The following is a 15,180-nucleotide window of genomic DNA, read 5'->3' as shown; positions in this document are numbered from 1 at the left end:
AATAGCTAGTTCAACACGAATAGGTGGGGCAATTCATCAAATACCTGGTGACCCTATTCGTAACAATAACTTTTCTTACTAAGTATAACTATGTCTATCAAAATAGAGAACCCATCAATAATTTGTCGGATTGAAACACGAGATCCCCACCAGTTATGTTATCTAAGCAAGCAAACAAAACCAAATCGTAACAGCGAGAAACTCAAACCTTCTTAAAAAGAAATAGTTAGACTTAAATTAATCAATAACCAGTGACACTCTGTATATATAGTGAGCAATTTTCAATGAACTTCAATGAATATAACAAAACAACAAAGATACCAGAAAATAGTGTACTTATAGTGGTTTGCAGCCATGAAAAGTATTAACGCGGGGACGAAACGTTCTAATAATGAAGACAAATAGTACCGCTGAGCTTCAAATATAAAGATGCTAATGACTTAGAAAGATGTTAATAGAGGAAACGGAGTACGAAGAAAATAGAAAAATGCGAAGATGACTTTTCAGCCCGAGGTATGATTGTATGAAGTGTGAACAAGAAAAGGCTAACAAGTAGTGACGTAAGAACAACGTAAGGGAGGAGAGAAAGGAGAATAAGGAAGGGGGTTTGGTAATTAAGGCGGTTTACATCTGTGATTTGCAAAGAAGGCTAAGAATGGCAGAGAATGTAATTACGATGATGGTCAAAGGGTATGAGCTGTGCCAAAATATGCAAACCCCTTATTCTCTTTTTATATAAGATAAGATAAGACTTAACCGTTTAAAGTGTAACAGAAGTCTATAGGTAATAATTTACTGAAGCCTACATTCATTAACAGCAGGCTATCTTTGCAACTAACACCAAAGGCCCAATAGAAAAACAAACTCACTGATAGCAGTAAAGTTTTGTTCAGGAAATTTTTTGAAAAAAAATTATTCAATTTCTGTGAAAAAATTTCAGTAATGACCACTTGTCTTGCATGCAAAAATTATCTCAACTTAAGTCATAAATTTGTGTCAAGTAATTGTTACCACTGTATCTGTCAAATAGGTCGAGCAGGTCGAATTTGGGTCATAGAACTTAAGGTTACTCCATCAAATAAGTAAAAAAAATTAAATTTAGGTCGACAATTCGAAAACTTCATTCAGATGTCACAAACTCTGCCCGAATGAAGATTTGCTAAATCATCATGAGTTACGGTCGTTTGGAGGTTATAATGTAACAATAGGTTAAATTAGGCTCACAAGTCGAGTAAATTTTGACAGGTAAAATAGGAGTTTTTGACAAGTATAAACACAGAAAGTTTTGACAGGTTGATAAACACAGGAATTTGAAACTTGAATAAAAACAGGGGAACTACCACATGATCAATAAGCAGTTGATATATATTGTAGGGCAAAGAATACCAGTAAATGGAGTTTAATGGATATACCAACACACACACACAAAATAGACGTAAATGGGATTTTATTCATGTAGTTAATGAAAGAAGATCATCATAACTCGTTCATGACTTAAAACAAAAGGAATAGTTGTCGAAAAATGAAAGAGAACTAGTCTTAAAAGCGAAGAGACATGGTAAAGTCGAAACCCCAGGAGCTCAGAAACCACCACGTAGACGGAGAACAAGGTGGAGGGTTGATTCCTTCTGAATATTGTAGTCAGCCAAGGTGCGGCCATCCTCCAACTGCTTCCCTGCAAAGATCAACCTCTGCTGATCTGGTGGGATCCCTTCCTTGTCCTGTATCTTTGTCTTGACATTATCAATAGTATCCGAGCTCTCAACCTCTAAAGTGATCGTCTTCCCGGTAAGAGTTTTCACAAAGATCTGCATCCCTCCTCTGAGACGGAGCACCAAATGGAGGGTGGACTCCTTTTGAATATTGTAATCAGCAAGGGTTCGGCCATCCTCAAGTTGCTTGCCTGCAAAAATCAGCCTTTGCTGGTCTGGAGGAATGCCTTCCTTGTCCTGAATCTTGGTTTTGACATTGTCAATGGTGTCGGAACTCTCAACCTCGAGAGTAATGGTCTTCCCAGTAAGGGTCTTAACAAAGATTTGCATCTATACACAATCAAATGCACCAATTAAGACTTAAGCGGGTCAGAAACCCGGATCAAACAGAAATCGGGCATCAAAGAGATCCCCTAATACAGGGAAGCCATATGGAAAAGTAATTATCTTTTTCATTTGATTGTATACGTTTCTCAAAATCTTCTTCAGATAATTTGAAAACCGTATACAATCAGACAAAAACAATCAATTTTTTAAACGCTAAATCAGATTCTAATCAATCAAACTCCTCACAATAAACGCAATTTAAACAGAAATTAAACAAAACAAAACAATATAAGATCAGAAGCGAATAGTTGATTTTTAGATCAATTAATCAAACACAATACAGAAATTGCGCCTTCTAATCATAAAAACGGCATACAATCATACAGTTCTAACAATTAATACGATAATCAGATCTAGGGTTCTAAATCGAGAAAATAAAACCCTAATTGTTCGCAGTTGTAATATCAATTCAAAATTAGAATACAATCATCAATTTCCGATTCCGATACTGATACTGGTTGCGATTGCAAAGAGCAAGAAATTAAAAGAAGACGGAAGTTTACCTTGTGTACTGATGATAATCGAAGAAAATTGCGATGAAAAAGGATTTATTGAGGAAGGTTGGGTTACAGGGTGATATTTATAGGGTTTGGTTGTTTGACCAACTCAATGATAAAGATTAGGAAATAATTAGACCTAATTATTTTTGAAATTATAATATTATTATAATAATTATAATAATATTAGAATTTGAGAGAAATTGTATTAATCTTTGATATATAGACAAATGAAATTAGTATTGAATGATTAATAAATTAGGCGTCATTTTATATAAGGGGCTGCATTTGCGCCAGTAATATCTAACGATTAAAAAAGTAGATGTGTACTTTGTATTGATTAAATTCGGTAATCCTGATTGTGCCCACTAGTTTTCGTATACCTTGGCCTCCGACAAGTCCGTTATATGGGGCCCCTAAATCAACGGTGTAAATAGGTAATCAAGGACATATGTGAAAGGTGGGTGTAAAATAGGGATTTGAGAGTATATAACGGTTTTAAGATGACAGAAGTTTAAGTTAAGTTTGTCGACCCGATCTAATCTTAACACACATTATATTATATGAACAAAATCAAGCAAAGAAGCCTTCATGGGATCCCCTAAGGAGCTTTCTATCCATCACCTTACAGGCTTACGACCAAGTATCAACTGTACTAAGTTTCGAAACAACATTATATATTGTACACGCATAAGAGTGCTAATCATCGATTAATGTTACTTCGGTCTCCACTTCTGGAGATCTCTTGGAACTACTCCGACCAGCAACACCAACGCCAACCCCTAATGGTTGAGATGAACATCGGATTATTTCAACTTTGAACAAACACTTGACCGCGTTTATCAACTTAAAAACACAAATATCATCGACGCTTAAATTATTGTCCAATACAAACGTCTCCCATCCCAAGGAAAACTTCTTGAACACTGGCCTTTTGCCCTCGAATTTAATCGGCCATGTATCACCAGTTGCATTTTGAAGTGTGCAGCTTTCCGCATTAGTCAAGTATTCAGCAGCGAATTTCATAGGTACATTCTGCAGCACCAAATTCAAACAAATTCAACTACTACGTATTTTCTTCATCTCATTTGTTAAAAGTGTTCCGTCTCTCCAAAGTTTTTAAGGTCATTCAAAAATCTTCTTAGCTAAATAAGTCTAAGTAATCATCTTATAGTCTTACCATAAGAAATTTATACTTCACGTAAGATGGCCGCATTACAACGGTAAAAGACGGGTTTTCAAATTGATAAGAATTAATCTTCCTGATATTATGACGGGTGATCGCACCAAATTTCCTTCTATACTGTCTGACAAAATCCAGCATCCCATGTTCTGCAGGAAAAATAAAAGCTAATAACTGAGTAACTGAACCAACAAATTATGTGAAATATGGATAAATATCATTTCTTGTGATGGTTTAACTTGAAATAATCGTCACGGATTCATGGTCATGAGTTCATGATCAGTGACGAACAAAACTCTTTATCCCGAAAATATTACTCCGTAGCAATTAGCAATATAACAAATAACCTTTCGGTGAAGAACTAGGTGAGCGGGGATTTGGCTTGGTCTGAAATTCACTCATTGTCTTCGGGACTTCGGTTTGTTGAGGATCAAGAGGGTACTCAACCTCGCAGGCGGTCATGTCGAAAATATACACATTGAACCGAGACTCTCCTTGATAAGTAAACATCAAGAAATGGCCATGACATATTGAATAGAAGTTCACAATTTCAGGCCAACCATCTTTAAACCAAGCCCTGCCGTTTTCTTTCCGTAGCTCGACATCCCATGTCTTACCATTCGGAATTTTGAGGCTTACAACATCCATAAAATCACTCCCATATTCTGTCATAAACTTCTTCGGTATTCCCTGATACAAGTTTACATTGTTAGTTTTCACTGCATGTAAATTGTAGTCCCTATGCAGCATGTTACAAAACACGGCATAATTGGTAGCAGGAGTAACAGGAGCAGTTTTATGAAATGAAACAATGATTGAATGTCGAGTTATGCTATAAAAGTTGATTAACCGCGATATATATACATAAGAAATATTGCATGCATCTGATCTACGAGTACTTATCTCGTGTAGGCCGGAGACTAGGACTCTAATATCAGATACAAGGCAATAACAAACAAAACTGATCATTGTTTCATCTGAAAGATGCTGAGATTTTTTCAATTTCTCAAACATCCATTAAACAAAAGATATATCCATCTTAAGGAATACTCCCTCTATCCCGGTCATTTGTCGTCCTTTTCCATTTTGAGTGTCTCAGTCATTTGTTGTCCTTTTTATTTTAAGAATGAACTTGATGAGTAATTTGATCATTCTCATTCAAATTGTTCCACTTGTCATTTAGTTATTGGTTCTCTCCTTTTTCCTTGGTCTTTGTGCCAAAACCAAAGGACAACAATTGACCGGGACGGAGGGAGTATATCTTTTACAATGTAATTTGTACTATATTTTCCGAAGTTCTGGTTATCTTCAACATTATAAAGTCTGAAATTATCACACATTGCATGCATGCAGTAGATCACATGAAAATATGATGTTGATTCTATGGCCTGACATCACATAGCACCGTATGTATACAAAGATATATCCGTCTCAAGGAAGACTTAGCGAAAAAAGGGTGCAGTCACCAGGACTAGTTTTTTAGACAAAATAAGAGATCCAAATTACAAGTTATAAAGGGTAAAAACACAGCCCATTTGATAATGCAACTTAATCAAATAAAAGAACGGTTTTTTTAACTTGTGCCCAACTGAGCAACTGACACATGTTAAGAATATACTTAAACGGATAGGTTTGAGTATAAAATTTCTAAGAAATTGAAGTAGAAAATAAGTTTTTCATTACTCAAGATATTCATCCTCAAATTTTCCATTTTAAGTATCCTTAACACAGCACATGTCAGAAAAACCGTAAAAATGGTTAATTGCCAAGTAGAGAGGAATACCAATCTTTGAAGGTCGTGCCGAGGCTCGAGAATTATCTTGAAGAAGCTTGGAAATTGTTGAGAATGATCATCTATAGCCATGATTCCATGAAGGACAACAATAAAGTATTATTAACCTGTTAATTTGTTAGGTGGTTATTAAATGGGAGGTATAGAATGGACAGTCCGTGAAGTAATAACTAATAAGTAGGTTTGGCAAATTGGTTAATCGGGTTGGATTTGGGACACCTCAGTTAGGATCAGATCATTTACTTCTAGTACTCATTTTGTGTCAGTTCGTGCTTAGTTGCGGTCAGATCATTTAGTTCTAGCACTCATTTTGTGTCAGTTCGGGTTATTTTGGGTCATCAGTTTCAGATGTCAAGTTGTTGTTGTCATTGTCATTGTCATTTCAAGTTTGAGTCTTGTCATTTTAGGTCGTGACATTTTCAGGTATGGGTCATTTTGGGTGTTGGTTCATTCGTTTAAAAAGATTGATTTGGTCACCTTTGTTGGGTGATCTTCGCTCGAGTCAACTTTGGTCAGCATTATCAAGTCGGATTATTCAAGTCGTATTATTCAAGTCGGGTTGCTTTTGGATCTTAGGTCAGCCTTTATCAAGTCGGATTATTAAAATAAGTCAGGTCAACTTTTTTTTTTGGTATATAGTCGACTTAATAGTTATCTACTCCCTCCATACCACACCAATGGTAACATTGACTTTTTCACACTTGCCGAAACACGTTTTGCAACGTGAATATCTTTAGTTACACATTATTAAAAATTATAAAAATTTGAAGACGATAAATTAAACAAAAATTCACATGACTATATTTTGTTTTATAAATTAAGAATAATATCTAAAATTCTCTACAAACATGAATAGTGTCAAGATTCTCAATGTTACCATTAGTATGGTATAGAAGGAGTACTATTATTGGCACCAAAACCAATAGACAATAGTTATCTATTCTTTTTGGCACCAAGACCAACGAAATAACTAAATAAGTGATAATGAATATGACCACATTGAAAGCAAATCGCCCACTTGCATATGAAAACCCACAAAAACTCACCAAATATTGCAATTGAAAACAAATTACAATTAGATTATTACACCCTAAAATAAAATCACAAATTCTCATTATAGACGGACACTATCCGTCTATACGTATAGACGGATACCATTTTCCCTCACAAAATACCCATTTGTCATAAAGTGGGAAGCACGTGGGGGGTGCCCCACCTTATCCTCCTACCCATTTTATTAGAGGTCTTTACCCCGTCTGTTCGCCCCACCCGTCTATACCAAGACCTATTGAAATAAAATAGGTATCTACGGAGACTGAAGGAGTAATAACCGTAGCTTCTAGCTGAGAGCTAGTCCTATAAACATTTCCCAGTCGACAATAAGATCTAAGATGTACGCTGTATAATGTATTCATGTTGTCATGCGCACACCCGTTGTAAATTTGTAATACAATAGATTTGTAATGGAAATAGGTCGGGTCGGGCGGTGTCTTGTGCCGGCCCGTCGTCCCTAGAAGACAAAATGGCACGGCACTGGCTCATGAAGATGGATGAAATATTAGATAAGTAAAGACTCTAAAGAGAAAAACGACTGCACACCAAATGGAGGGTGAAGTCCTTTTAAATATTGTAATCAGCAAGGGTTCGGCCATCCTCAAGTTGCTTGCGTGCAAACATCAGCCTTTGCTGGTCTAGAGGAATGCCTTCCTTGTCCTGAATCTTAGTTTTGACATTGTAAATGATGTCGGAACTCTCAACCTCGAGAGTAATGATCTTGCCAGTAAGGGTCTTGACGGAAGATTTGCATCTACACATAATCAAAACCAGCAATTAAGACTTGAGCACTCAGAAACCCGGAGCAAACAGAAATCGGGCATCAACGAGAGGCCGAGAGCCCCTAAAACAAGAAAACCATTATAAGCATAACTAAAAACCAGGTCATGTGGAAAACTAATTATCTTTTTCATTTGATTGTATACGGTTTTCAAAATCTCCTTCAGATAATTTGAAAACCGTGTACAATCAGACAAAAACAATAAATTTTTTAAACGCTAAATCAAACATTAATCAATCAAACTCCTCATAAAAAGCGAAATTTAAACAGAAATTCAACAAAAGAACATAAGATCAGAAGCGAATAGTCGACTTTTAGATCAAATTATCAACCAATTAACCAACATGCTACAGAAATGGCGTTATCTAATCACAGGAACGGAATACAATCATACAGTTTTAGCAAGTAATATGATAATCAAATCTAGGGTTCCAAATTGAGAAAATAAAACCCTAATTGTTCGCAGTGCTAATATAAATTCAAAATTCGAATACAAACAAATTATGTGCTGATGATAATCGACGAAAATTGCGTTGAGAAGAGGAATTAATGTAGAAGGTTGGGTTACAGGGTGATATTTATAGGGTTTGGCTAATTATTTTGGAAATTATAACATTAAAATTTGGATTTGAACTTGTATTTAAACACTGATATCTAGTCAAGTAAAATAAGTATTGGAAGGGATGGGTGATTGAGCTGTTAGATAAGTTGGCGTCATTAGATAAGGAGCTGCATTTGCGCTAATAATGCTTAACGATTTGAAAAGTAGGTATTTGTATTGATTAGATTCGGTTATCTTAGTCTTCTCTAATAACTGTGGTTTGTAGTTGAGTACTGCTCTCGGTTATAATAGCCGCGCTATAAACTTTGTAGCCAAATGATGCTTATTGATGGAAATGGATGAAATACGAGTACAGTCGTATACAAGTGGGAACATCCGACAATTTAATGCTCTTTCCGGCTCAGGCAATGATACTGTATTTATCATCGGTAAAAGGGTTCTTCAAGGAAATAGGCATATCATATGTTTACCCGTGAGAGTGGAAGAAATACATGCGACATTCGGACCTTAATTAAGTTACAGCAAAATTGTAATTTAAATAAGATTTGGATTAAAGAGTACAAACTTAACACGATGATGGAGTTTTAATTACGGACTATACCAAGGTCCGAAAACAAAGTTACAGTTTTGCTGTAATTAAGGTCCGAAAACAAAGTCACACTTCACTTCCGCAGATCAGATCTTGTAGAAGTACTCGGACTAGCTACACCAACACCAACACTTGAAGTTGAGGCGGGAGATGAATGTGGGATTATTTCAACTTTGAACAAACACTCGACTGCATTTATCAACTCAAAAACACAAATATCATCGACACATAATTTGTTGTCCAATGCAAACTCCTTCCACCCCCAACAAATTTTCATAAACTTTGGCTCACTACCATTGTATTTAATTGGCCATGTCTCACCAGTTGCATTTTGAAGCATACCGGTCCCTTGTGCATTTCGGAAGTATTCAGCGGCAAATTTTGCTGGTATTTGCTGTGACACCAAACCGAAACAAATTAAACCAGTAGCTATTTTAATTGGCATGCCCCTCCACGTCATTTATATGTTACAGAGTACGGAGTACTAATTTTAAGTTGTACTCCGAATCACGAAGTTTTTGCTTAATTGGGGTTTAAACCCAAAGTATTTATCAAAATAGTGTTACTTTGAAACTATTTACCAAAAATGAGTCCATGTCATCAATTTGGTGTCTTTTTTTTTTTTTTTTTTTAATTGCCTGCTACATTGTCGCTGTGTGGGACAGCGACTACTCTTGACTACGGCAACACGCCAATATCTACGAACAACCAACAACCACCAGCTACCAAAGCCCCACCGCCAACATAACGATGATACCATACGTAAGTCATTCATGATGACAAATCACTATTCACGACATGACCAAGCACACCATACGGTCATAAATATAACCATTGAAAAACAGAACAAGCCTTTACGACGTCGCGACGATAATGAAACAGCTCAAAATCGATACAATTGTGCCAAGCGTCATCATATTAACTATTTATACATGTATCGGAATCTATCTCGTTTCATACAACACACACGGCGATTGCTAAAATTTGCCGTAACGGAGGAAAACAGAGCATAATGGATGCTCCCTGGCCGTACATTTACACATTAATTTTATGGTATATGACTATTCAATGATTAATGGAGTAGGAATTTTTTTGTTGAGAAAATATGTTGTATTAAAGTTTTGTGTGTATTGTAGCCAAATATATTGGGAATACATATGCAAAATGAGTACAAGTTTTGCGTGCATTGTAGCTGGGTGTGGTTTGCAGAGAATTACATTTAGAGTATTGCGTCATTTTGAATAAGGTAATCTCGGAGGAAGAAGATAAAACATCCAATTATAGTGTTTATAGAGCACATGAATTGACGGCTAAAGTACGCAGAGGAAGAGCAGAGCAACAAGATGAGGCAGTTAAGGGTAGTCGCTGTCCCGCACAGCGACAAGGTAGCAGACAATTAAAAAAAAAAAGAAAAATACCAAATTGATGACATGGACCCATTTTTGATAAATAGTTTCAAAGTAACACTATTTTGACAAATACTTTGGGTTTAAACCCCAATTAAGCAAAAACTTCCCGAATCACTGTATGCAATTATGCATGCAACGTTCTTATAACGACTGTAGACGCACATCAGTCGTTATCCATTTAGTAATGAAGTGTATATATAACTTAACACAAATATTTGTGTTTAGATCCGTTTTACAACTATATTAGTGTAAAACGGCCTTACACAAGACTAACTCTACAATGAATAAAATTCTTACCATACGAAAGTGATTACCAGTTTGCGTCACATAAGATGGGCGCATTACAATGGCAAAACAAGGGTTTTTGAACTGATAAGAATTAATCTTATTGATATCCTTACGGGTGACCGCACCAAATTTCCTTCTAAATTGTCTGACCAAACCAAGCATCCCATTTTCTGCAAGAAAGTTGAAACATAACTGATTGAATGAGTCAGCAAAAAGGATCTTAGAAGAAATAACCATCACGGCTTCGTTATAACCTTTTGGTGAAGAACTATGTGAACCTGGGTACGCCTTGGTCTCGCTTTCTTGAGGATCAATAGGGTACTCAACCTCGCAGGCAGTCATGTCGAAAATGTACAAATTGAACAGAGACATTCCTCTGTAAGTAAAAATCAAGAAATGGCCATGACATATTGAACAGAAGTTCACAATTTCAGGCCAACCTTCTTTAAACCAAGCCCTGCCATTTTCTTTCCATAACACGACTTCCCATGTCTTACCAGTCGGAATTTGGAGGCTTACAACATCCATAAAATCACTCCCATATTCTGTCATAAACTTTTCTGGAATTCCCTGATACAAGTTTGAAACTGTTAGTTTCCATTGCATCATTTGCATGTACTAACATTCTGATAGTTTCCATTGCATCATCAGTAAAAAAAATGTATTAACAAAGAAAATGACTTTTTCATCCAAAAGATGCTGAGATTTTTTCACTTTCTCAAACCTTAAATAAAATGTACCCCTTTTCTCCCAATCATTTGTTTTCCTTTTTTATTCATTGTGAAAGAGAATTTAATCAGACGTGGGGAGTAGTAATTTACTCTGTAATTTGTATTCCCTCCGTCCCACTCATTAGTTATCGAATTGAATTCGCCTTTTTTGGCTCACAAATCTACCACGTGGACATGAGCACTTTGCAAGCTAAAGTTCTGGTTATCTTCAACATCATATTTCATAAGTCTAACATTATCACACATTGCATGCATGCAGTAGATCACATGACAATATGCTGTTGATTCTATGGTCCTGACATCACATAGCACAAGACTAGTTTTTTAGACAAAATAAGAGTTCCAAAGCGTAAAAACATAGCCCATAAAAGAACGGTTTTTTTAACTTGTGCCCAATTCGACAACTGACACATGTTAAAGATACTTAAACAATAGTTTCAAGTATGAAATTTATAAGAAATTGAAGACCAATCACTTTTTCATATTTCAAGATCACAAATTCTCATTATAGACGAACACTATCCGTCTATATGTATAGACGGATAGTGCTTCCACTCACAATTCACAAAATACCCATTTGCCATAAAGTGGGAAGCAGATGAGGGTGCCCCACCTTGTCCCCATACCCATTTTATTAGAGGTCTTTACCCGTCTGTTCGCCCTACCGTCTATACCCAAACCTATTGTTTCAAGATATTCATCCTCAAACTTTCCATTTTAAATATCCCTGACAAGGCACATGTTAGGAAACCGTAAATAAAAAATGTTTAATTGCAAAGTCGAGAGGAATACCAATCTTTGAAGGTCGTGCCGAGGCTCAAGAATTATCTTGAAGAAGCTTGGAAAGATTTGAGAATGATCGTCTATAGCCATGTAGGATATAACAAAACAAATGATAGCTTGTTAATTTGTTAGAGGTGGTTAAGTGGTTTTCTTTGGAATAAAGTGTTTATAAGATGTATATATAATGGACAGTCCATGAAGTATAGGCAGGGGTGACAAATGGGTTATTCAGTTTAGGTTTGGGTTGGGTTAGTTATGGTCGGATGGTTTTTGGGTCAACGAATAAAATATACTCTAATTAGTAATAATGTGATTAAGAGAGTTAAATAGCTAGTACTTTCAAAATTAATCTATAAATACTATTAAAAGGCTAAACTTTAAAGGCCACATAGACAATGCCACCTCGCATTACTAAATGCCACCTTGCATTACCAAAATTCCACGTCACCAATCCTCAAATTAAAAATATTTACATAACAAATAAATTAGTATAAAAAACATTAAATTTTGGCATTTTTAATTTCTAGATAATAAAAAAACAATTAAAAATCAAAATTCATACTAAATTTTAAATTTCTATGTTTATTCTTATGATATTTTAAGTAACAAATAAATATCATATAATTCTAATTTTACGCGGTTTATGAAATAATAAAGAATTTGTAAATATTAAGGGCAAATAATAACATACTTAACATTAAACATTGACATTTTAATTTTTAAAAGTATAATTGGTTAAACGAAAAAAAAAAATTTACATCACTCTAATTTAAAATTATTTATATGTGCAACTCCTTCTTGAATATTATTGCAATAAACTTGCTCAATTTCAATAAATTGAATACATATGTAAATCTATAAATATGCCTACTTAAAACATTTAATTTTAATCCACGTGTAATTTTTCTATTGGTTAATAATAATTCAATTATATTAATTACTTGATTATCTAACTAAAAGATAATTAACGCAATGAAGAGAGAGAAACTAGAGAGAGAGAAAGCTCTGAAAAAAAGGAAGATCTGCTAGGTTGTTTGTGCGCCGTTTTTCTGCAATAATGGTGAGAGCTACTGCATCCACCTCAAATTCTGCAAATAAATCTACACAAAACACCAAAAACATGTCTAAATCTTCATCTCCTGTTATAAATAATCCAAAAAAAACTGGTCCTTCTGCATCTACTGTTACTAAAACGAAGAACGTTAATGAAATTACCGTCCGCTCCTTTTGACCTTGAATCATGAAATTAATGAGAGTGGTGAAGCATGGTTGGTTCGGGGTAAGAGAAAGAAAGCGACTTTAGCAACTATAGAGGAGGAACCTCGGGATTTGATGCAAGTTACCGAGAGGATATTCGGGAAGAGCTTAATTTCTGGAAGCCCTCTGTTTATTGTTTCATCCTTGGTGCGAATCCCCTTTGGATGTTGTTGAAGGGTTTATCAGCGTATCCGGACGAACTATCCAATTGATAAGGTATCCTTTCTACCCAGTGGTATTTTCCTGGTTCGTTTCATGTACGAGTAAGGATCTTGTTCTCGAGCAAGGTCATTTTTTGTTTGATAATAAGCCCCTTATTGTGAGAAATTGGACCGAGAATGTTGAATTAACAAAGGATGATGTTAAAGCGGTCCTGTATGGTTCAAACTGATGAACTTACCTTTAAAATTCTGGGGTAAGTGTCTCCCAAAAATTGCAGGACTTTTGGGTAAGTACATACGCAGTGATGTTTCTACCATGGAAAAAACCCGTCTTGGCTTTGCACGTGTTTTACTTGAAGTACCCTTTGGTCAAAAGTTACCTACTTTTGTTAAATTTCTTGATGAAGATGGTAACATTGTTAAGATTGTGGTTGAGTGTGAATGGCAACCAATTTCATGCTCTGTGTGTGGGGGTATAGGTCATGAGAGTGAGAAATGCAGGAAACCTAAACTAAAATCAACTGAGAAACCTGTTCAACAACAGTGGATCCCAAAAAAGACCACTGCTCCTATTGTGACTGTTAACCCACCCTCTGTCATTGTGCCCACTCCTCAACCAGCTAAGCCTGTATCTCCTGTGGTCATTCTACCTGTGACCCCTGCTGGGACTAAGACCCCTGAGGAAGTCCAGCATAAGTTGCAGGTTACTTGGTCCAAGGATGGTACTTACAGTCAAGTTCAAACTCCTGCAAAACCACCTATCACTATGAGCAGGCAGGAAATTATTCGAGCAGGGAAAACCAATACTCACCTTAGTCAATATACTTTCCAGGATGCTTTGAACAATGCCACCCCAAAACCTGGGATTGGCACTGCTCTGTCTGGTAATACTAATAGGGTGGGGATTGGTACAATTGGTAGTGTGTTACTCCCTCCTGGGAGTAATGCATAATCTTGGTTTCTGGAACATTAGGGGCCTGAACAATCCATCTAAACAAAAGCAAGTTAAATGGTTTCTTCATTCTCATCAGGTGGGTTTATTTGGGCTCCTTGAGACAAAGGTAAAACCTTTGTCTCTAAATACAGTTAGAACTAATGTGTGTGATGGATGGTCTGTGTCTACTAACACTTCTTGTCACACTGGAGGAAGAGTATGGGTGCTCTGGAATCCTAGCATTTTTCATGTTCATTTTGTTCATTACGATTTCACTCATTCATATGGAGGTTACTGAGATTAGTACAAAGTTCCATTTCTACTGTTCCATGATTTATGCCTTTAATGACACTGCTGGAAGAAGGTCCCTTTGGCATGATTTGAATCTCCTCTCAAGTGGTGTTCATATTCCTTGGATCCTTTGTGGAGATTTCAATTGTGTCTTGAGCCCTTCTGAAAGATTGGGGGGTCAAACTTCTGAGGAGGAAATGGTAGAGTTCCAGGCCTGTATTGATCATTGTCATCTAGTGGATAGTCCTGCTGTTGGCTCCTTTTACACTTGGAATAACAAGCAGGACCCTCAGACTAGAGTGTATTCCAGGCTTGATAGGGTTCTTGTTAATAGTGAATGGCTTCAGTGGAGACCTTCTTCTCATGCCCATTTCTATAATGAAGGTCTCTTTGATCATACTCCCTGCATTATTCAGGATGCTACCAATCAGACTGCAGGGAGAAAAAGTTTTAAATATTACAACATGTGGAGTCAAGTCCCAGAATTTCATACTTGTGTTGCTCTTTATTGGCATAAAATCTGGCAGGGGACTAGAATGTTTCAAATTGTTATGAAATTGAAAAGTTTGAAATATCCTTTGAAAGCTCTTAATAAGCTTCTTTTTGGTGATATTGAGAATAGCACTGTTCATGCCTGGAAAGTTTTATCTAACATTCAAGATCAGCTTAAGTCTTGCCCTGCTGATCATGGTCTTATTGCTCAAGAAAAAGAAGCTGCTAACACTTACAGAAATTTGCAGATTGCTTGTGACAGCTTCCTTTTGCAGAAA

The 15,180-nt window shown here is 36.1% G+C and overlaps 3 protein-coding genes across 3 annotated transcripts; all 3 read right to left on the bottom strand.

Moving 5' to 3' along the window:
* Positions 1-1,430: 1,430 nt before the first annotated feature.
* LOC141656963 (polyubiquitin) lies at positions 1,431-2,711 on the bottom strand. The gene is made up of 2 exons (XM_074464059.1): positions 2,603-2,711; positions 1,431-2,042 (listed from the first exon to the last, which is right to left on the bottom strand). Exon 2 carries the CDS (start codon positions 2,040-2,042, stop codon positions 1,581-1,583), a length of 462 nt encoding a protein of 153 aa, XP_074320160.1. The 5' UTR covers positions 2,603-2,711; the 3' UTR covers positions 1,431-1,580.
* Positions 2,712-3,151: 440 nt separating this feature from the next.
* LOC141656958 (B3 domain-containing transcription factor VRN1-like) lies at positions 3,152-5,686 on the bottom strand. Its single transcript, XM_074464054.1, has 4 exons — positions 5,563-5,686; positions 4,127-4,469; positions 3,777-3,928; positions 3,152-3,631 (listed from the first exon to the last, which is right to left on the bottom strand). The coding sequence occupies exons 1-4, from the start codon at positions 5,641-5,643 to the stop codon at positions 3,296-3,298; spliced, it is 912 nt and encodes a 303-aa protein (XP_074320155.1). The 5' UTR covers positions 5,644-5,686; the 3' UTR covers positions 3,152-3,295.
* A 1,505-nt stretch (positions 5,687-7,191) lies between these two features.
* On the bottom strand, positions 7,192-10,868 carry LOC141654963 (B3 domain-containing transcription factor VRN1-like). Its single transcript, XM_074462070.1, has 3 exons — positions 10,263-10,868; positions 8,634-8,950; positions 7,192-7,378 (listed from the first exon to the last, which is right to left on the bottom strand). The coding sequence occupies exons 1-3, from the start codon at positions 10,866-10,868 to the stop codon at positions 7,192-7,194; spliced, it is 1,110 nt and encodes a 369-aa protein (XP_074318171.1).
* Between the last annotated feature and the right edge of the window lie 4,312 nt (positions 10,869-15,180).

This window comes from Silene latifolia, chromosome 5 (genome assembly GCF_048544455.1).
Source record: "Silene latifolia isolate original U9 population chromosome 5, ASM4854445v1, whole genome shotgun sequence".
In the NCBI taxonomy this organism is placed as follows: domain Eukaryota; kingdom Viridiplantae; phylum Streptophyta; class Magnoliopsida; order Caryophyllales; family Caryophyllaceae; genus Silene; species Silene latifolia.
This window is presented reverse-complemented; position numbering and strand designations above follow the sequence as displayed.

Excerpts from the sequence above, each read along its gene's own strand:
- LOC141654963 (XM_074462070.1), bottom strand. The coding sequence starts at position 10,868 with ATGCAAATGATGCAATGGAAACTAACAGTTTCAAACTTGTATCAGGGA. Across the intron at positions 8,951-10,262 it reads CTGGTAATCACTTTCGTATG|CAAATACCAGCAAAATTTGC; the intron begins GTAAGAATTTTA and ends TTGGTGTCACAG. Across the intron at positions 7,379-8,633 it reads ACAAGATCTGATCTGCGGAA|ATGCAAATCTTCCGTCAAGA; the intron begins GTGAAGTGTGAC and ends GATTATGTGTAG.
- LOC141656963 (XM_074464059.1), bottom strand. The coding sequence starts at position 2,042 with ATGCAAATCTTTGTTAAGACCCTTACTGGGAAGACCATTACTCTCGAG.
- LOC141656958 (XM_074464054.1), bottom strand. The coding sequence starts at position 5,643 with ATGGCTATAGATGATCATTCTCAACAATTTCCAAGCTTCTTCAAGATA. Across the intron at positions 4,470-5,562 it reads GGCACGACCTTCAAAGATTG|GGAATACCGAAGAAGTTTAT; the intron begins GTATTCCTCTCT and ends AACTTGTATCAG. Across the intron at positions 3,929-4,126 it reads ACCTAGTTCTTCACCGAAAG|AACATGGGATGCTGGATTTT; the intron begins GTTATTTGTTAT and ends TTTTTCCTGCAG.